The sequence below is a fragment of the Juglans microcarpa x Juglans regia genome, chromosome 6D (assembly GCF_004785595.1).
Source record: "Juglans microcarpa x Juglans regia isolate MS1-56 chromosome 6D, Jm3101_v1.0, whole genome shotgun sequence".
Taxonomy (NCBI): Eukaryota; Viridiplantae; Streptophyta; class Magnoliopsida; order Fagales; family Juglandaceae; genus Juglans; species Juglans microcarpa x Juglans regia.
This window is the reverse complement of record NC_054604.1, coordinates 23,832,875-23,853,945: the sequence shown is the minus strand read 5'-3', so window position 1 is coordinate 23,853,945 and position 21,071 is coordinate 23,832,875. Positions and strand designations below refer to the sequence as shown.

At 35.9% G+C, this 21,071-nt stretch overlaps 1 protein-coding gene across 11 annotated transcripts; it reads right to left on the bottom strand.

Moving 5' to 3' along the window:
- Positions 1-277: 277 nt before the first annotated feature.
- On the bottom strand, positions 278-11,978 carry LOC121234151 (type I inositol polyphosphate 5-phosphatase 2-like). Of its 11 annotated transcripts, none has more exons than XM_041129973.1 (13): positions 11,820-11,978; positions 10,993-11,091; positions 10,784-10,889; positions 10,589-10,702; positions 9,708-9,795; positions 9,516-9,620; positions 8,056-8,076; positions 7,066-7,897; positions 6,347-6,531; positions 4,517-4,625; positions 3,864-4,009; positions 2,602-2,823; positions 278-660 (listed from the first exon to the last, which is right to left on the bottom strand). In XM_041129973.1, the coding sequence occupies exons 2-12, from the start codon at positions 11,020-11,022 to the stop codon at positions 2,622-2,624; spliced, it is 1,938 nt and encodes a 645-aa protein (XP_040985907.1). In that variant the 5' UTR covers positions 11,023-11,091; positions 11,820-11,978; the 3' UTR covers positions 278-660; positions 2,602-2,621. The 11 variants fall into 11 exon arrangements, 8 of the variants coding, with proteins under 8 accessions (XP_040985907.1, XP_040985908.1, XP_040985912.1 ...); XM_041129974.1 differs by lacking the exon at positions 11,820-11,978 and adding an exon at positions 11,646-11,761; XM_041129978.1 differs by lacking the exon at positions 11,820-11,978 and having other exon boundaries at positions 10,784-10,919; positions 10,993-11,629.
- Between the last annotated feature and the right edge of the window lie 9,093 nt (positions 11,979-21,071).

The window sequence follows — 21,071 nt, the reverse complement described above, 5'->3', positions numbered from 1 at the left end:
CCTTAGCATCCAAACACAGCCTAAATTGCTTTCTCATCACCTATGTTGGCTCAGCTCTTGCATTTACCACTTACTTCTGCTGAAGTTGATAAGTATAGGATCACACTTCTGTATTGATTTCTAGTTGTCCTGGTCACTTTAGTTTTGATTTTTATTCTCTTAAAATATCAAGGTGCTTTGATTTGTAACTATGGTATTCTTTCATCATAAGCAAATATTTTTTAACTAATACCGAGGAACAACTTTCTAAAAAAAATGCATTAAATGTAAACCAAGATAAGATAAAGATTTTGCATGTATTGATCCAATTATAAGTAAAAACTGTCAAATGGCATTTATATCAGCTCCACAAACCAATCAACTACAAATTTAACAAAACAAGACTAAAACAAAAACTATAAAAACAAATGGATAGGCCTTTAAAAAAAAGGATAGGCCTTTACTATATACATTTACCTGTTAGTCCTATTAACTTATTGGCTTGTATAACCTAAGGCAAACTTAAATTCTGATGCAGGCTGCAACAGTACTTGACAGTGAGGATCGCTTCTAGTAAGCTACTAGTCAGACAGTGATAGTTGGTGGGTATATCTTGAAGCCAACAATCATCAACTGGATAACAATCTTGCAACCTTGCCAAAATGATTTGCAATCCCTGTTGAGAGAGAATTATATAACGTTATTATATGCATGAAACAACAAGCTCATTAAATTCTTCAAAGTATAACTAAGCAAGCAACTTGATCTCTAAACACCATTCAGGAGTCTCTTGCAAAGAAACTATTTAACAGTTGATGAATTTTAAAATGCCAAAAGACCAAAATGAAGAAGATGAAGAACAAGAAAGGGACATGTAATGGTGGGTCACAAACTATTTGGTATTGAACTTCATCTACTGTTAATAAATCTCATGGTCTGCGGCACATCTATGGATACTTCATAGTTCTACAAATGCAAAAGGCTCAAACAATGACTTCAGAACGTGACTACTCTTCAGTGCCAAGACTAGGCATTTCAGAATTAGCACTGGCGAGAATCTAAAATGTATGTGGTTCCTTTCAGATAAATGTTGTAATTAGTCAAATACAGAGTGAATCAGTGAACAATTGGAAATAAAATCCCACATTCAAAATTCACCTACCTTATGGAAAATGTAACAGAGGCTGAAAATCAAGAGATAGGGAACCAAGGTAGTTAATTCAAGTTCCGTCTTCACATATATCTGGAGTAATCTTTTAAAATAATCTACAAACAGTAACGAAGTATCAAGTCTATAGTTTGAGTTGAACATATATGAACAGTTATTCCAAAAGAAAAAACTCTAGAAATGCATGGTCATGTAAACAAACCAAGCTGCTGAATGGATATCACAAGCAACAGTGGAAGGAGGCAGGGTCAGCTATGGGAGCAATTAGTAGCCTTTTAGAGTGCAATAAGTGTTACTCTCTTTTACCTATCAAAAAATAAAAAATAAGTGTCAGTCTTCTTTATCATTCTCGTTACCAAATTACAAGTTTTAGATTTGAACATTAGTTTATCTCTCTCTTTTATTAGTTTAGCACTTCTTCTTCTTCTTTAATTTTTTACTTAAGATTAAACTTGTCATTCTCATTATTGATTCTCATTTATTATATGTATTGTCTGATTTTTTAGTAAAGGCTCTACATATCTTTTTCCTTAGTATGCAATGCATTGAAAGAAATACAAAAGATACGAAAGGAGTGAGTGGGGGAGCCCAAGAATCATCTTATAATATCAGACACGGTGTATATAAAGAAAATTCAAACAAAGAAGGTGATAATACGCTCATAAATTGGTCCTAAACCCATCCCCATATTCCCTGGTCAAACCAAGGGGAAACTGCCTTATGGACGGTTTCAATATAGTCCAGAAAACTGAAATGACATGCTTGTAGACCATTTCTGATTGGGATGCACTGCAGTTTACCATTTTCGAGTGAGAGATGGAAAGACCCAATCTCTGTTCCTCCAGGTCCTTGACAAAGGAGAAGGTAGATACTTTTTCTCAAGGAAAAAAGAAAATTGGCCAAAGAAGCATTGATATGGGCGACGCATGTGATCCCTGTGGCACCTGCAGAGGTGCATGGGCCAATGCACCAGAGATTTTTCCAATCATTTTGATGGGATGGAAGACTGGCCCGTGCCCTTGTGAGGTGGTGCATGGGATCTGATAGTGGACGGTTGGCACTGAATCGAGCTTCTTCCTTACAGAAAAACTGGGAGAAAAATGGAGGCAGCTTCTTGGTACCAAGAACGAAAGGCTGGATAGGCTTTTGATCATGGAAGTGGCCGAAGAGGGAGATTTTTCCCTCCCTTTGGCATCGATGGGTATGGGAGGTTCTTTTTTCTCTAATGCCTTTTTTTTTTTCATATGTTAGGCCAGTTGACAGTTATGGGATTGCCCTTTGCTCTTGAGTTTACATGTGCTGCATTTATAGGCATTTCCCATTGATTTACTCCTGGTGATTATAAAACCATAGAACACAGCCCAATGTGACTTTAATTATTTGAAACTTATAATGATCCTGGTTGTAAGCCTTTGCTAAAGCCTGTCTTTCATCATTACTTATTTTCAATAATGAACTGGGCAGTTACCTCATTCTAACTCTCTTCATCGGGGAAAATTTCAGGATGTACAGCTGCACTATTGTAATTGATAGCCCTTTGCAGCTTCCGATGGTCTAGGACTTCAACTTCAACCAAGAAATTTGAACGAACTGGTCGATGATCTGAGAGCCTTATTTCAGCCCTTTTGTAGGACAGTTGTTTTATACCTTTTCCTAACCACAGCACACGATCACACCTGCATAAAAGATCAAATACCCAATTAGCAAGTAGTCTATCATTCGTTTACAATCCAAAAATTTGCATTCTGCATGTGTCTAAAAAAAAGGCTACACTGTCAAAGGTCAGTATTCGTTGAATATGCTCAAACTGACTAATAAAGCCTAAGGTTTGAGGGATCAAGCTCTATCAACAAGATTTGAACAAATCAGCCAGTCTCATGTTAACCACTGAAGTGTTGAGTCAACTTGATGAGAGTAACAGTGCAAGGGTGTGCAAAGAACTGTTAATACGGCCGACCAACCCATACCAATGTGTTCTGATTGGTTCTTTACAGGTCGGTTAGTTTCAGAATCAGAAAACTCAACAGGAAAGGTTTTGTGTCAGGTTCAATGTCTTGACAAACTAATGAATCCGAACAAACTTTATATTTCTGGATGTTATATTTTATATTGAATGCACTTGTTCATTTTTTAGGCCCAAATGGGCACTGCTTCCAAAATCTCTGCTTAACCAAACTTTTAACAAAAAGTTTGATATAGGCGTCATTGGGGTTTTGGCCAAAACAATGGAAATGAATCGATGAAATAGTTGGATTTTTTTTTTTTTTTGATACGTATAAATAGTTGGAATTTATATGGTTAAATGGAGTATTGGAATGCTTAAAGAACCAAATAATTTAACATTCTGGCAAAAGTGATTCAAGCTATCGTTGAACTTAAAGGGCTGAATGGACATGATAGAACTAGCCTAAAGAGATGACCTAAACCAATCCACACTGATCACTTGCACACCAAAACCAAACAAACCCAACACATGCACACCCATAGGCACCATGAAAATTAGAAATTTCAAAGAAAATATATAGAAAAACTAAAAAAAATAAATGCAAAATTATGAATGGATGAATTAAATTATATACCCTTGTAGTGAAATAAAAAGCACATCAAACTTGTTACAAAAGGACAATCTGACATACTTATTACATTTTTCCTCACCAGTCCCTTCTCATCAACACCAGGTTTGTACTCTCGCTAGTCCCAAGAAAGTAGTACTTACCAGGCCGGAGATCTTTTCTCCCCTTCTTTTGGGTTCTCACCAACATATCTATCAGAGTTGGTTTCATACTTGTAAGTAGGTGGAAAGTCTATCACGCCCTCATTCCATCCATCAAATACATGTCCACTCCGGAGTTCTTTGCTTAGCTGCAGCATCAATTATGTGATTAAAATCATTTGAAAGGGATTGGGGGTGGGGAGGGGAAGGCAGCAACATTCCTGAGAAAATTGATAGAAAAAATGACTAATTGTTGTCTTGAAATGAGAATCAATTTTCAGCAAATATATTTTCATTAATCTGTCTCTACATTGTCTTCTTGAGATGAAAGAAAAGAAAATTACATACTTAGAAAGCAATTTTGCTTTTGGTTCAGAATAAACTGTATGCCACAACATTGCATTACATAATAACAAAAAAAAATCTGCATGATCCAAAAGTTCTGAAAGTAGTTCTGTTAAGGTCTAAAGATCAAATATATATCACACTTTTAAATCTTAGGTAGATTCACATTTGGGTTGGTGTAGGAGACATATATTTGCCACTTTAGTTGACCTGGCAAGCTGGAACAAGTATACGGGCAGAAAAGGTCCCAATAATAAGACCAAGGCTAACCATATCACAGTCATGCAAAATTAGAGTATTATGAGTCTCACCTGATCATTTTTTAGAAGTTCATCCCACCTTCTAAGAGCAACCAGTTTCCTAACTTCTGTATCCAACATATTGATACGATAGTTCAAATCCCCAAACCAGAATATCTGACTGTTTACAATGGGATCCAATCACAAATTCACATTCAAGGTAAAAATGATAAAGACAAAAAATTACCGGAGATTCTAAAATGACCATATGAAACATTTGGGCAATTACATGTTAGTAAAGTCAAAATATTTTTCACACTAAAACCCTACTCAAAATTTGACCATAAATATTAAAGAGTCTCTTTATCTTCAATTCATAAAAAGTCTCCGAAATAATATCATCTGGACCAGTCTTACCATGTAATTTTTGTAACTAAACTCTATACAAATTGAACAAAAGCACTATTTTCGCTTATAATTTGTTCTTTTTGCTGCATCAAACTCAAAACTGTTTAGTTGTTCAAAGTTATTAGATATCCACTTTCCGGGGTTTGAAGTGTATATACCTACAATCTGTTTTTTGAAACTTGTGACAGTCTCAAACCAATGTCCTCAAATGTTCAAAGTTGAGCAGCATGCTACCTTCTTTCAATTGTTCTTCTTGATGTAAGAAACTATGCCATGATATTTCAAAAGGTAGCAATCAGTGTAAAAGATACAAATATGAGAACACGTGTGCTTGAAGATAAAATTGAAAATTCGAAGCTGCTTCTGAGCTTCTCCATTGTGACAGGTTTTCCAGGTTTCTGCTATTTGGCCTTAAGCACAAAAATACATCCAACCCATGAATTTTGGTTCCTTTTGTTTTGTCATGCCGATTCATGGCTAGGGGTGCTCAACAGGCCAGGTAAAACCTGCCCGTTCACTAAGCTACGCCCAGACACAAGGGTAATAGGTAACCTTTTGCACATTACCCAGCCAGGCGTGGGCACCTTTTAAAAGTCGGTACCTTGTGGGCAGATAGCAGTTTTAGGGTCGCAAGTGCAGAACCCGCCCTCCCGCCTATACAACGTTAAAAAATTCAAAAATATCTTTCAGAATAGGGTGTTTTTTTCTCTGCTTCAAAATAGAGTGTAGAATATTCAATTTTCTTTTCTTCCTCTTAGTCTCTTTACCACAATGGTAAGAACACTTTCATTTCTTTTTTGCTCTACATATAGACACCACACAGCCTCCCTATCCAACCATCTCCCACCCTCTCATGTCTGTAGATTAAACTCTCAATCCCAACTTACTCACTTCCAGCCCACACCATCATAGCCATACCACCACACTGTCATCGTCTCCATCCACCTCAGCCAACGACCACGGCAAGTTTTCATGCTTCTATTGTCTTCTCTGTTTTTTATTCCACAAGAAGTTGATCGTAATGCTCCACAAATCTTGGACTGATTACATGGCCAGGAGCCCAAGTGATACCCATCTTGTGGGCATGGATACGACCAGTTTCCATCCCCCTTGAATGAGTAGGCAGTAAGGGAGATATGGGGCTGAAAAAAGGGGTGAGATCTGCAGTAGGGAGAGGATATGGGGCTGAAGAAGGGACAAGATCTACCTAAGAAGCTACAGAGGCATTTGGAAACAACTCTTGCACTTAAGTTTGTAAGTTACGAGGGAAGCACGTGTATTTCCACTTGAAGTCATATACTATTAATGCTTTCTGTTACTCAAAATCAACAAAATCAAGTCCCAGTATGAGGAAGGTTTTGAATAATGCAGAAACATAGGCATAGTACCAAATCTGAATTCTATGCTCCAACAAATTTCAATACAAAATAAAACTCATGTGAACATATTTTGCAATGCATGAATATGGAATTTCAAATGCCAAATAATGCTTACTCATGAGAAGGAATAGTCTGTGGTTGATTTGTTTCAAAGAAAGATGAGAAACGGGTACGTCGTATTATTTCATAGACATCAGAATTACGCCTCTGCTCAGCCCCATCCTTCTGACCAGAGGTCAGATGAGAACAAACAAAGCACATTCGTGATTGAAACAGGGACATGCTAACAGAAACAGAGCCCTACATCAGCAACCACAAAACACATGTTGGTTATGACATCCAGTAACATATAAAAACTAGGTTTGATAATCATCCATATAAAAACTAGGTTTGATAATCATCATATACAGTGACATGTCTTCTCCTCTACAATTACTTGAATCACGAGCATGCTACCAATCACATTGCAACATATCACAATATGGAGGGCACTGTTTCCGTGCCATAAAAGTACATAAATCAGGTGGATTAACCAAACAGTACTTCACATTTAGTGGTATGGAGTCAGCAACCCTCCATAGCACGATGCAGTGTGATGTAATTCTGTACTGACTTTTACAATGATGTAATACAAATAATGGTAGAGGCTATGACTGCCATTATGAACCTTCAATGTTCATTCTTCTTTTTTTTTTTTTGGGTCACCATATGTATCGGTCTATTTAAATGATAAAACAATGTCAGCAACTTTTTTTTTTTTTTGCATATACACGCTTACGTTCAGGAAGAGGAACTCAAGGTTTTCAAGTTCTAGCATGAAAGTACAAGAACTACCTTGTTTCCCATGTAGCCCATTAGACCGACTCCAACAAGAGAAACTTCCAAATTGTTGATATGCCTTCTCAACCTCTTTCGAACCCAAACTGATACATATATCCCTACCATCTGCTTGCTGACAACTCGCACATACCTAGGACATGACTTCACACCATTTTCGGTTACTTCAAAATTATGCTGCTCCTCTGGTAATTCAAAAAAACCATCTTCCTCATCAGAAAAGGTGTTGGAAATATCAGAGAGAGAATCGAGAACTTCAGGCTTCTCTTGCTGCTCCATCCACATCAAGCCTAGATCACCAGAGCTATTATGCATTCGTTTCAATCTACTACCATCTAATGCCAAAGTTTGTGGACTCCCTAGTAGAGAATTCTCTGTCAAGTTATATCCAATTCTTCCCGAACTGCTAAATACTCTCCGCAACTTTGAATTGGAGGAGATTACCTGAGGGGTTGCATCTAATGAATGCTCAGGCCAGTCTAATCTACTGGTGAAATCAATGCCATATATTCTCCTCAATTGAGAATGCATTCCAATATCAATTCCTTTATCCAGTGTCTCTTGTTCCATGTCATAAAATTTTTTCTTCCTGGTGTATTCCTCACACATCATCTCTAATGGATGAACATCAATTTCAGATGCAAGAACATCAGCAACAGAAGAAGTCCTTAGCATTGGGGAGGGTGGGGCACTATAACTCTTGTGTTTGCTTTTAGGATCCAAAGATTTGTTGAGAGTTTTTCGAATTATTGCCTCCCATTTTTGAATAGGCCGGCTATCCTCTGCTCCCAGAACATTCCCCGCATTCAAAGGGACTACCTCTTGAAAACTGGAACAGGCACATAAATCGATATTAAATAGACTACTAAACCATCTCAGCAGCCAAAAGCTTCATCATAACTAACTAACTCACCCTTGTAGAGTGAGGAAGAGAGGTGGAGAGTCGGAGAGGAGAGAGAGAGAGAGAGAGAGAGAAGACAGACAGACAGAGACAGATTGATTTTAGCACTGAGTTTGCAAACAAGGCAGCAATGTCAACAGTCGGCAAATCATGAAGGACAGCACAAGCTCTATTAGTTTTTTCAGTTTAGATATAAATAACATATAAGTAAATGGAAAACATCGCAGCTTAAGCAAACAGGAATATATGTATATGCAAGATGCTGCTTATTGAAAAGTTGGAAATTTGACACCATCATTTAATCATTAGGAATCTGTTTGTTTCCAGAGTGCTCGAAGAATCTGTGACATAATGCAATATGAACATGATTACTCCGGTTCAAATATCTTTTAAGTATTTTGGGCCTGAATTTGGAGGAATTGTCAGGGAAGTGGGTTACTATGCTGATAGAGCAGATGCATAGAGATTATTTGTTTTTATTCATAAAAATCCATGGTCGATTTTTAAGTGTAATCCATCAAGATTTGAAACATTCCAGAACAAGCTCTTAGACCCCAGGTAAATACTTATGAGTGGACTGCCAAAATCATGGAAAGCTAGTTGGTAGCAGAACCTTCACCGAGAACAATTGAGCAAGGCAATTTAGCATATTTATGGTTAAAACTCCTGTAACTAATAAGCAAAAGTCAACAATCTCCCTAGAATAGCATGCATATAGGATACTCATGAAGAGAAACCATGAAGGATAATCATGAAGAGCAACCACGAACTCCCATGGTAAAAGATTCATACAATTGTGTTCTGCATAGCTGTTCAGAGACGAAATTCTTGTTTAATGTAGAAAGAAGTCCTTGACTAGGCATTAAGCATGCATGTATTATGAGCGCTTCAGATTCTGGAGTCAAATATTCCAAGAATACAGATGAAGTACAAGTGAAACGAGAAAATGTTGATTCATACTTGAAATGCAATTGTCATGTATTTGGCTTATCTATTATCCAGTCAGGAAAAATTGATAAAAACCTCACTAAGCATCAGGTCAAGTATCATATGCTATGATACAACATGCACATGGGTTCCTAGCCCAATTTCAGAGGTTTGGAAAATACATTTCTATTTAGTTTACATGTATACTTTCCTCTAATAGCATATCGTAAACTTTCTTTTCTCCATGTGCAGTGCTTGGAAAATTAAATGTAAATACCAGAAATGATATGAAAACAACCCAATGTAAACGATATATTATCAATTCCATCAATGTTTATGTGACATCCAAGCAGCCATTACGATATTGTCATTTTTATTAAGTCCATTATTCTACTGTTCTTCACCGTATTCCATGAGGTGGCCTTCAATATAAACTTTTTTTGATAAGTGAAGTTTATATTGAAGACCATCTCATGGAATATGGCCTTCAATATAAACTATTCTTCGACAATAATTTCTTCAAAACACATTGTGAAGGCACTATTACCCTTTGTAATCTAATTTATCTTAACCAATTTCTTTTAATAAACCACCGATCAAGGGGTGAGTAATCACTCACCCAATAATGTAAATATCTGCTGGCTCTTCTGTACAAAGCCAGTCATCAATCTCAAGATCTTCATTTGGAAGTTTTCCAGCAACATTCCAAGTACCAATTGTCACCCTACAGTAAATTAACTTTCGTTACAAAATTCCAATAAGAACCAAAATATTAATAGCTTTAGATGGCATACACAGGTCAACCACAAACCTCACATCCTTTGTATTAATGTACTGTGCACGCAAAGTTTCGGATTTTCCTCTCCTGTGCCTTAACAGATAATCCGTGGAAGATGTACCTGGATGAGTGGAAAGCAAAACCAGAGGAAATTTATCAGATGACAAGCTTTAAAAAAAATAGGAAATCATGCTAAAATTTACTGAGCTAATTGAGTAAAAAGTTACTTTGCCTCCACTCAGATCTCCTTGTTTCAAAGAGAGGAGGACGGATTATTCACATTTCATTTGATGGTCAGAGGCAAATTGAAAGCTAAGAAGTCAGGAGTCCATTGATGAGAAGGGGCTGGGGAAAGCTTGAACCCAATTCCGACAGTGATGAATATAAGCGCAATTGAAATTCCTGGGGAGTTATACATTTGTGTATTGATAAGACCATTCACTATTTCTTGAAGCTCGATCTCTCCCCCGGATGAACCATATAGCCAAGAGTATGAAGGAATTAGAAGACAATTGCTTTAAATGCTTTAAGTATAGTTTCTGTTTTGAGCAAAGTTGATCTTTCTCCTACCTTTTATCGCATATTTTTCCACTAACCACAAAATGTTTTCGATCCAAGGTCACATCAATGATATAGAAAAGCAAAACAGATTTTGACCATAATTGCTTCCAAATTAGAGCAAACAATTTCTATGTTCAACTAAGAAACAAAACCAGGAACATTAAACAAATGAGAGATCCACAATATAATATAATCAAAATCTAAAGGAGCTGCACCACAAATGTTCTTAGAAGAAATAAGCACACATAAACGGCAAGAAGTTCCAGCAATACTAAATATGACAAGAAGTATCCATAAGTGTAAGCAGTAAATAGAACTTGAGAAAGCAGTCTCATCCTAATAGGATCAATCACCCATAGAAATCAAAGTACTGCCTGAAGTTTGACTGGGCCGAGTGAAAAGGTTCCCCTGTGTCCTCTGGGCGTGATCCTCAGGCACGTGCATTCTTTCATCTTTAAGAGAGCAAGCTGTACAAAATTTGAAGAAACAATGATCAAGCAAAGAAACAAAATGGATTAAAATGTCATGACAAACATGCTAAAACATACCATCATCTTCACTTTCAGTCTCAGTGTCAACCTCATCTTCACTGAACTCATACACCTTCGGCTTGATATTTAGCCACTTCTTCATCACAATGGAAGGCCAAAAGGCCTGCAATCAAATGTAATTGGCAAAACACATCTTCAAGAATCATATATATAATTTTGATATTTAAAAATGGGTTAAAGAAAGATTCGTTGACATTAAAACGTACCTCAGAGCGTTTCCCTCGATTGGTTCTCATAGTCTCAAGATAAAAAATCTCCACCAGAGGCCAGAATCACCAATATTTTGGACTTTCAACGGACAGGTCCTTGAATATAGAAACAGTAGCAAGCTTGTAATCACTAGTTAAATAAGAGGTATTTCAGGCATAACCTGATGAGAGAGCCTAAGGGTAGGCTTATTTTGATGCCAAATAAAAGGAAGATTCATATCACGACCAAATAGAAAGGACAGAAAGGGTATGGACATATCAAGCAGACATCTTCAACCTCAACTTGCGAAAAAAAAGAATACATAATGGTCCTTCCCCATGTTGCAATTTTCTAATACATAAACATAGATGCGTGATATTGTTGAAAATTCAACAACGACCCAGAATTGCTGAAAGGCTAAAACTTCATTTTCATAACAACAAATCTGTAGCACTGAAACTATTGGCACTGCGGCTATTTCTTTCAGCAAGGCGGTGGGCATGACAGCCATTGACAGAAGAGTGAAAAGCTAAACATAATCTAATAAAACCCATTATAAAAAATAAAAAAATAAAAATAGGGACTCAAATGTCAAAACACAAGCTAGGTGCAGAATAACTCCAACAATTTAACGAACCCAAAAGCTAATTGCATCTAAGCATTGACTCACGGTGATCAAGCCCCTAGTCCAGCACTACAGCTATCACCCACCACAAATCTAGAATTCAGAAAGTACTTTAGAGCCCATAAATGTACCTCCGAAACAGAAACACTGACTAAGAATAGCGACTAAAAAACAAAGCAATAGTTCATATATTAAATTATAATAACAAAAAGTTCATACCATCGCAGCCAAGAATTTCAGTGACCCCACCGGACGGTGTTGACACTAAAAAAATAAGAGATCAAGTCAAATGGGATAATCAAGAAGGAACGTCAAGGACAGCTGTAGAATTAGCCATGGGTAGGGCGGTCCGCCTCGGTTTGTTTTTCTGTAAAATTATGACTACATACAAATCTAACTGCGTAATCATATTCAACCATTTATGTAATAACATATTATACTGAGGTGTGAGAAAAGGACCTACGACCAGAAATATTTGGACGTGACGGAAGGCCGTGTGGACCCGGTGCTCCACTATATGTGAATGCGATAAACCATTGCCGTTTCCACTGTAAAAACCTACCCACCTTTTTGCTGGAGACCCAAGTAGGGCAAGGCAGTGCACGCACACAACCGAGAGAGAGAATGGAAAAAGAAAGAAAATACCATGAAACAAAAACGTTGGAGACATTCGACAACAGCCATGCAATTTGTCAAACAGCAAAATGTTGGCAACGTTTGATGCGAAGGTAGGAATTTCTGCATAACGCGCGTGTGGGCGTGTGTACGTCAGCTTACCAATTGAGGGAGGGCGTGTGTACGTCAGCTTACCAATTGAGGGAGGAGTAATGTTAGGTGCAGGGCCAAAGGCCCAAAATAGATACACTCTGCCTAAGTTTTTTATTTTTATTTTGTTTAAATGTGAGTTATTAAAAAGAATATAATTTCATTAGAAAAGAATATATAAAATATGGTTGAAATGTCTAATGGTCGTGTTTTTTCCTCTCTCAAATTATTAAACGTCGTGATTGATTGTGGACTTTGGTAATTTGTTTATTTTGTCCTTCTAAAGACATGTAGCATATTTATATAAAAAGAAATGCTATACGAATAATAAAAAGATCTCACAAAAATAAATTTACAAACTAACATAACTTCATATAATACATTAAATCTATTTTATAATAAAAATAATTTTACAAATCATGTTAGTTTGTGAGTTTTCCAATACACGTTTTAAAAGTTGCACTCGCTTCGTCTTTTTATGAGTTTGTTCATTAACTTTTTTTCCTTTGGTTTTAAAACTACTAAGAAAAATATTCACAAGTTTAATAACAATAATTGGTTGCAAAGCACATGCATGACATTTTTAATTAATCCAAACACAACAATAATTATATTAAGGTTCATCATGATTATATGCATTACTACTAAATTATATATATATATATATATATAGGAGGTGGAATTTAATTAGCTTAATAAGTAAAGTCATTGGGAAAGTTACATGCATAGAAATATAGAGTTATTCTTATTGAAGTCCCCGAACTTGTAAGCTTAATGAAAGTAGTGTTTCAATGACACACTACGCTTCATTACAGGGAACAAATCAATCCTCCTTAGACATAAGGTAATGAAATTGAAAGAAAAGTGATGAGGAACTCACCCAGTGATAGAACAAACCAGTGAATGAAGTTGTCGCCCCCCTTGCGCTCAGATGAAATCGCAGCCCATACCAAGGTGAAATCGCCCCCCCTTTGCACCATTGAAACCAGCCCCTACCTAGATTAAATCCCCTCCCCCCCCCCCCCTTTGCGCCCATACTCAGTTGAAATTAACCAACGCAGTCCCCCTCACCCCATCATCGTCGCCGTGAATTTGGTCATTGTCGCCGCTCATGCTACAATGAATCGATTATGTAAATTTGTGTTAATTCTTGTTTGGTTCTGTAAATTTGTGTTAAGATCTTTATGTATTGGTCATGTTCAAGAGAATTGATTATCTGGGATTATCCTGTTACTGTTGTGCACTCCACTTGTTTGTAAAAATTTGTGAATGGGTTCCACTTGTTTGTGAATGGGATTATCCTCTGTCAATGGTAGAGGAGATTGGGTTGTGGTGGTTGGCGATGGTAGAAATCCGTTGGGGCACACGCGGCAGAGGCGAAAACAATATTCTAATTTCAAATGTTTTAGTTTAGGTTGTAGAAGAAAGAGGGGGTAATGTAGTCAATTCAAGCCTAAAAATGGGGACAATTTGGTCATTTCATTCACTAGGTCTACAATACAGTCCGACTGTATATAGCACGACTCATAAATATATATTATCTTACAACCGAAAAACATCACACACACGTATAAATATATATTATCTTACAACAGGAAAACATCACACACACACACATATGTATATTAGTAATGCATATAATCATGATGAACCTTAATATAATTATTGTTGTGTTTGGATTAATTAAGTATCATCAAGTGTTAATTTTAATTGAGAAAAGCTTCAAATCGGTTATGCTGTAAAGTTGTAATTTACATGATCCAATAGAAAATGGAGACATAAGAAATTCACGTTATTTACCATGCATGGGTGTGCATTTAGAACATTTCCTCCTGTCAGTCTCTCCCCAGTCACATTTCCACTTCCTCTCAGTTTCTCTCTCTCTCATCTCATGAAGGTTCATTCTCACTCTAGTCGTTCTCTCTCTCTCTATCCAAACAACCCATATGGTCGTCGATCCCTTTTCTCAATTGGTCGCTATTGTCACCTACTAAGTGTACACATTTTAATTATGTTATATTGGAGATCGTATTTAATTAAGGTGTACTATTTGTTAGATGTAATCCTCATCAAACAAAACGTACACCCTATTAATTAAGCAGTTACCATCTATTTAATAAGAGCAAAGAAAAAAACAAAGAGAATAACTTCTGACCGGAGACACCTATAAACTGAGAATAACGGAGACCAGTAGCGCGCTGACACGTAAGGAGCACATGACCAAATTATACCCTGCGTAAACAGCAGATCTCACTTTCTTCCCTTACGCTCTCTGCCTCTCGATTCTCCCCTCCCCTTCTCTCTTTGCTCTCTCACTCTCTCTGTCGAAGGAAAACCATGCTCCCTCTCTCTACTCTCTCACTCTCTCTGTTGAAGGAGAAAAACCATGCTCTCCATCTCTGAAAGACAACTACATCCAAAAGGCATCATCCCATCTCCGTCTCTCACTTCCCTCCATCCCCATCGCCAAAAATCTGCTCCCTCTCTCTCTGCTCTCTCACTCGATCCGAAAGACAATACCTCCATCTTCGTCTCTCACTTCCCTCCATCTCCATCGCCAAAAATCTAAAAAATCCTACAACAAAATGCACACCATTAGAAAATAGGGATTACAAAAAATTAGGGATAACAAAAAAAAAATTAGGAAAAAACACAGTACCGAAGGAGATCGAAGGAGACTGTTGTGAGTGTTTTCGTGAGGGAGATCGAATGAGACTGACTCGAAGGAGCGAGAGGGAAGGAGAGAGAGAGAGAGAGCCGACCGATTGATTTCGGGAGGAATTTCCCATGAGAGATCGAAGGAGAGAGAAAGAGAGAGGGAAGAAGAGAGAGAGAGAGAGTCGCGGAAATTCCAATCTATTTCTACGAGAGGGAGAGTCGATCGAAAGAATTATCGAAGGAGAGAGAAAATTGATTTTGGGGAGAGAGAAAATAGATTTTGGGGGGGAGAGAGAGAAAGACGATCGGGCTGATTCGGGCTCATGTTTCTATTGATACCCTGTATGCGTTTCCACATTAACAACAGAGGAAGGCCTACTTGTCACCTCTCTATTTGTCTTTGTTATTCTCAGTTTATAGGTGCCTCCGTCCAGCAGCGTTTCTGAAAAACAAAAGATCTAATATTTAATTACGAAAGAGTGATTACGGATCAAGTCATGTAGGATACATATGTGTGACGAAAACGAAGGAAGAAAAAGAATAATTAATTATATAAAAAAAACCCTTTATTTAATTACCTAAAAATAATAATTTCTTTTCTGTACACCACTATATATATATATATATGCCCCCTTTTGCTTAGGTAAATGAAGTAAATTTATATATCAAAGCTCAGCTTCTCGGCCTTCTCTTTTGATCCACTCATAGTATTTTTTGTTTTTCCTAACCAAAAAGTCTGTTTGTACTGAGTTTAATTTGTCACTGCTAGCTTTTAAAGTAGACTGCGTTTGGATGTTGATCAAGTGATTTCAAATGTTTTGATTTGTAAATAATAGTATTTTATGAGTCTCATTAAGATATGTTTGAATATAAATATATTGTGATATGTGTTTGAATGTATAAAATAAATTGAGATGAGTTTTAACTTTTTTATAAAAAATTGAAACAATAGTAAGTTCTATCCTTGATTGGTTTGAAATTGATTGAGATATGCTTACATACCAACCAGACATAGCCTAATCGCACTGATCAGGTATCGCATTTTAAGTCACTTTTAATTATTTAAAATGAATATATTCTTTAAACAGAAGATACTAGTATTTAATCCCTTTAATTAAAAAGATTAAAAAAGAGTACACTCATGTGATGGATATGGTGGATTCTCAATTTGTGCACTCATTATTTTTAACTTTTGTGTGTGTATATATGTGTGTATATATATGTATGTACATCACACTCTCATCTTACTTCTATCTTATTAAATAATATATAATATATTTATTATTATTGAATGATAAAAAAGCATCTAACAATGATCATTCAATAATAATAAATGTGACACATCTTATTTAATAAAATGATCTATTTTATTAAAAAAAAAAAAAGCACGAAATTTACATGCTATATTTCTAGTATTACTTAATTAAAACTTTCCACCCAGAGAGAGGAGGGAGATCGATCAGAGCCAGTGGTACTACTGATCGATCCTTATATATATATAATTGAATATATATCTAAAGGTATGAATTATATATTAACGTGCCAACAGTAGTGCCACAGCTGTACGTACATTATACGTTGATCACAAACTATACTCGTGTACTGTTGTGGCGATGCTTGGCTCACACACGCATAAATACATATATATATTATATATATATATATGTATGTATATTGTTACATATATGAATTGTGAATTGGTGGTCCTGCATGCATGCCTACCTAGCTATAGCTAGCTCATTAAATAAATAAATAAATAAAAATCTCGAATTAAAGTCCACCAATTGGCCGCGATGCTTAGGTACAATATGGTGCCAATAATAATAATAAATTAAAACGAATGCATATATGCACCAGCTAGCTAGCACGGTAATGTTGGACTGCATGAATATATATATATATATATATATATATATATATATATATATATATATATGCCCTCTTTTTTTCTTCTGTTTTGGCGCAACTCATGTCATGCGTACGTACGTACGTGGAACCAACCCAACGTGGTGTGTGTATATATATATATATATATATATATATATATATATATATATATATATATATATATATATGTAAGTAATGTTACTCATTATCTCAACTTTTATCATCCTTCCATCAACCGATGATATGATATTAGGTGATTGAAAATTATTTATTACATTTTACTTGTAAACCTATCACTTAATGTTACATCATGGGATGATAGGAGGATGATGGGAGTTGGAATAATGAATAGATTTTTTCATATATATATATATATGTATCCCAGCCGTCGGTAGCTAGTAGTACCAGACCTGATCTTAATTAATTAGAAAAATTTTAAAACAAAAAATTAGAGTAGCCAGCTAGTTATGAGTAGTAGCTATATCTATAGTTATTATATAAGTGGGGATCGGCGTGCTACAGTAATTTCTCATTCCATTTTTTCCTTTCATGCATGTTTGGTTCTATCTTTTCTACCCTTGCATTTCTACCGTTTGTTTCCATTCGTTGGGGGTATTTTTTGTCTTCTCGTTGGGTAGATATTTAGGTGGGTTTGTTTGGACACTTGGGTTGCTTTTCATTTTAGCCTTTCGTCCATCCATTGTATTTGGTCTTTTCTCTCTCTTTCTCTAGGTTTTCATCTTCTCCTTCTCTGTCGTTCTTTGCGTATAGCTCTCTGTGTGGGTTTGTTTGGGACGTTTGGGTTGTTTTTCATTTTGCCCTTCCGTTCTCTGCATCATATGGCTCTCTGTGTGGGTTTGTTTGGGACGTTTGACTTGCTTTTCATTTTGCATTTCCATTCTCTGCATATGGCTCTTGGTGCTTATTTTGTTTCTTTGCTGTGTGGGTTTGTTTGAGACGTTTGGGTTTCTTTTCATTTTGCCATTTTGTCCGTCCATTGTTTTCGGTGGTGCTTGTCGAAGAACAAGGGCCGTTGCTTCTCTGATTGTTTTGTAGGGTTTTGGTAGGTCTTTCCGAAAGTTGTGGTTTTTGTGGGTTTAAAGTTGCAGTTTTTTATGGGTTGAAAGTTGCAGTTTTGTTTTGGTGGGGATGTTGTTGTGGGTTCAAAGTTGAGGTTTTTTTACTGGTTTTGGATGGGTTTGAAGGGTTTCGAGTTTTTTGTGTGTCTTGTATGTTTTTTTGGGGTCTTTAGTAGTGCATTTTGATCGGTTTGAAGGAGTTGCAGAATTTGGAAGGGTTCGAACATGTTGTTGTTTGGCTCTTCCGGGAATTTTCTGTGGGTTGAAGGTTGCGATTTTGTTTCAGTAGGTATGTTGTTGTGGGTTCAAAATTGAGGTTTTTTGCTGGTTTTGGAAAGGCTTGGAGGAGTTGCAGTTTCATTTTTGTTGTTTGCCTTTTTCGGGTCTTTTTTTTGTGTGTCTTGTGTGTTTTTTGGGGGTCTTTGTTGGTGCATTTTGGTTGCCGAGTTTGGAAGGGTTCGAATATGTTGTTGTTTGACTCTTTGGGTGACTTTCTGTGGATTGAAAGTTGCGGTTTTGTTTCGGTGGGATGTTGTTGTGGGTTTAAAGTTGAATTTTTTTACTAGTTTTGAAAGAGTTTGAAGGAGTTACAGTTTCCTTTTTCCTGTTTGGCTCTTTTGGGTCTTTTTTGTGTGTCTTGTGTGTTTTTTTTGGTGTCTTTGGTGGTGCATTTTGGTCTAGTTTATATTTTTCATTTTTTTTCGCTTTGATCCCGTGGTCGATGATGCACTTCCTTTTTCTGAAAAACACTATATAAAATTGCATTTGGGTTGCCCTTCCGTGCTCTTGATGTATTTTTTTCTGGTGGTGCATTTTGGTCTTGTTTTAAGGTTTATATTTTTCATTTTTTTCGCTTTGATCCCGTGGTCAATGATGAACTTCGTTGGATTTGTTTTAGTTTCAATAACGTTTACATTTTTTGTTCGATGATGCACTTTCTTTTCCTGAGAAGTAGTGTATACAATGCCATTTAGGTTGTCTTTCTGTGTTCTTCTTCTTGTATTTTATCCGTGGTATTATTGTGGTGGTGGTTAAGTGTTGTTTGTGAATTTGATTTTGGTTGTAAGTTTTGATTCCGTGGTCGATGATGCACTTTTTTTTGTAGGAATTTTTATGAAAGTTATGGGTTTTGTTATTATTGTTGTTTGTAGATTTTATTTTGTGGGGAAACTCTGATCAAATATATGATTTTTTTTGCTTTTATGTTTCATGCATGTAATCAGAAATCTGTTGTTGTTTTTCTTGGAGTTTTTAAGTAACAATTTTAATCATGATTTTTGGTTTTTTGACAGTTATATGTATACCTATATGCTTATTTTATTAGTTTTATTAGTATTTCTATCTCTATTCTATTTCTACTTTTCTATTATTTTAGCAGGAATTTATGAACTACATGTTTCTACAGTAACTTTCTGATTCCGTTTTTTCCCTTCCATGCATTTTGCTCTATATTTTTTTGTCGTTCATTTCCTATATGTTTGTCTGTGCAGTGGGGGGGGGGGGGGGTTATTTTAAATGGATGTGCCAGCCTTTGGTCAGTGCATTAATGGTGCTCTGAGTCCGTCGGTCATTGTTGATAGATTTGAAAATTTTTTTGAAGATTTTTTCTTAAAATTTGTGTAGATATTTTTTATACGGTTTTCAAGATTTGTTTTTTTATATTCGATTTGACAACTTCTTAGTTTCTTAGTTCCTTTTGTTTTGTTGGTCCACTGCTCTTTTTTCGTTTGGTTGTGCATTCTCGTTTCATTTTTATATGTAGGGGACATTCAGTTTCTAAGATTTCAGTTCCTACAGGGCAGCTTCTAAAATATTTATTTTTGTCCTTTTCTAGAAATTTCAACCGTCTGAATTGTTTGTCAGCTTGAGATGATGGGTTGAGTATTTGGGTTTTTGTGTCGTCATTGTATTTGGAATGGGAAAAGGTAATCTAATTTATATTTTCTGTAGAAATGTTTTTTCTTATTTGATTACTTTTCTTTTTGTACGTCCTTCCTTCCAGGATCCCTACTTTATGTCCACACCTATATAAACCGCGATATATCCTTTATCATACACTACTTTGCTCTTCTATTCTCTCTCGTTGTTTTCTAACAATCTATGGTCGAGTGTTTTGTATTAAAAAAAGAAGATTGGACTTGGAGTTCTGAATTACAATGTTGCTACAGTAATTTTCCCCTCCGTTTTATCTTTCTATGCATTTTGTTTTATTTCTTTTGCCCTTAGATTTATTACGCTTTGTTTCTGTGCGTAAGGGGTTCTATTTGCCTTTTTGCTTGGATTAAATATTTAGGTTGGTTGTTTGGGTTGCATTTCATTTTATCTGTCCATCATTTTTGGTCTTCTCTGTTGGTTTCTCTAGGTTTTCGTCTTCTTCTTCTCTTTCATTCTCTGTGTATAACTCTAGGTGTTTACTTCTCTTTCTTTGTTATCGATGTTTGCAGTTTGATTTTTCCTGTTTGGCTCATTTAGGTCTTTCAGTGTGTTTTATGTGTTTTTTTTGGAGTTTTTGATGGTGCATTTTGGTCTTGTTTTAAAATTTAGATTTTTAGTTCTTTTCAGTTTGATCCTGAGATCGATGATGCACTTTATTTTTCTGAAAAACAGTAAATGAAATGGCATCTAGGTTGCCTTTCAGTGTTATTGATGTATTTTTTCCGAGGTATTATTGTGGTACATTTTGGTGGTACTTTCGGTTGTTACATATACCTCCATTTTTTTGTCATCTATCTGTTGTGTAGAGTTCATTTGTAAATACTTGCAGTATTAATAAACAAGTTTTATTCTGATATTTTTTACTACATTCCATTATTTATATCTGAGACCACGGTTTATCTGTGTTCTTTTTTTAGTTACTTTTGTCTAAGACGGTTGGTTATTTGTGTTGTGTGTTTGTACTTCTGTTGTTAAAGTTCCTCAATTTTTTTTGTCATTTCTCTGTTGTTCAGAGTTCATTTCTAAATACTTGCAGTTTTGAAAAATGAAGTTTTATTTAGTTTCTTTTTTTCACATTCCATTATTTATATATGAGACCACAGTTTATCTCTGTTCTTTTGTGATATAGCTTCTGTCTGAGACCACG

Coding starts and splice junctions, on each gene's coding strand:
- LOC121234151 (XM_041129973.1), bottom strand. CDS start 11,022: ATGAGAACCAATCGAGGGAAACGCTCTGAG. Junction 4,010..4,516: donor AACTTCTAAAAAATGATCAG/GTGAGACTCATA, acceptor TTGATGCTGCAG/CTAAGCAAAGAACTCCGGAG. Junction 2,824..3,863: donor GAGAAAAGATCTCCGGCCTG/GTAAGTACTACT, acceptor TCTTTTATGCAG/GTGTGATCGTGTGCTGTGGT.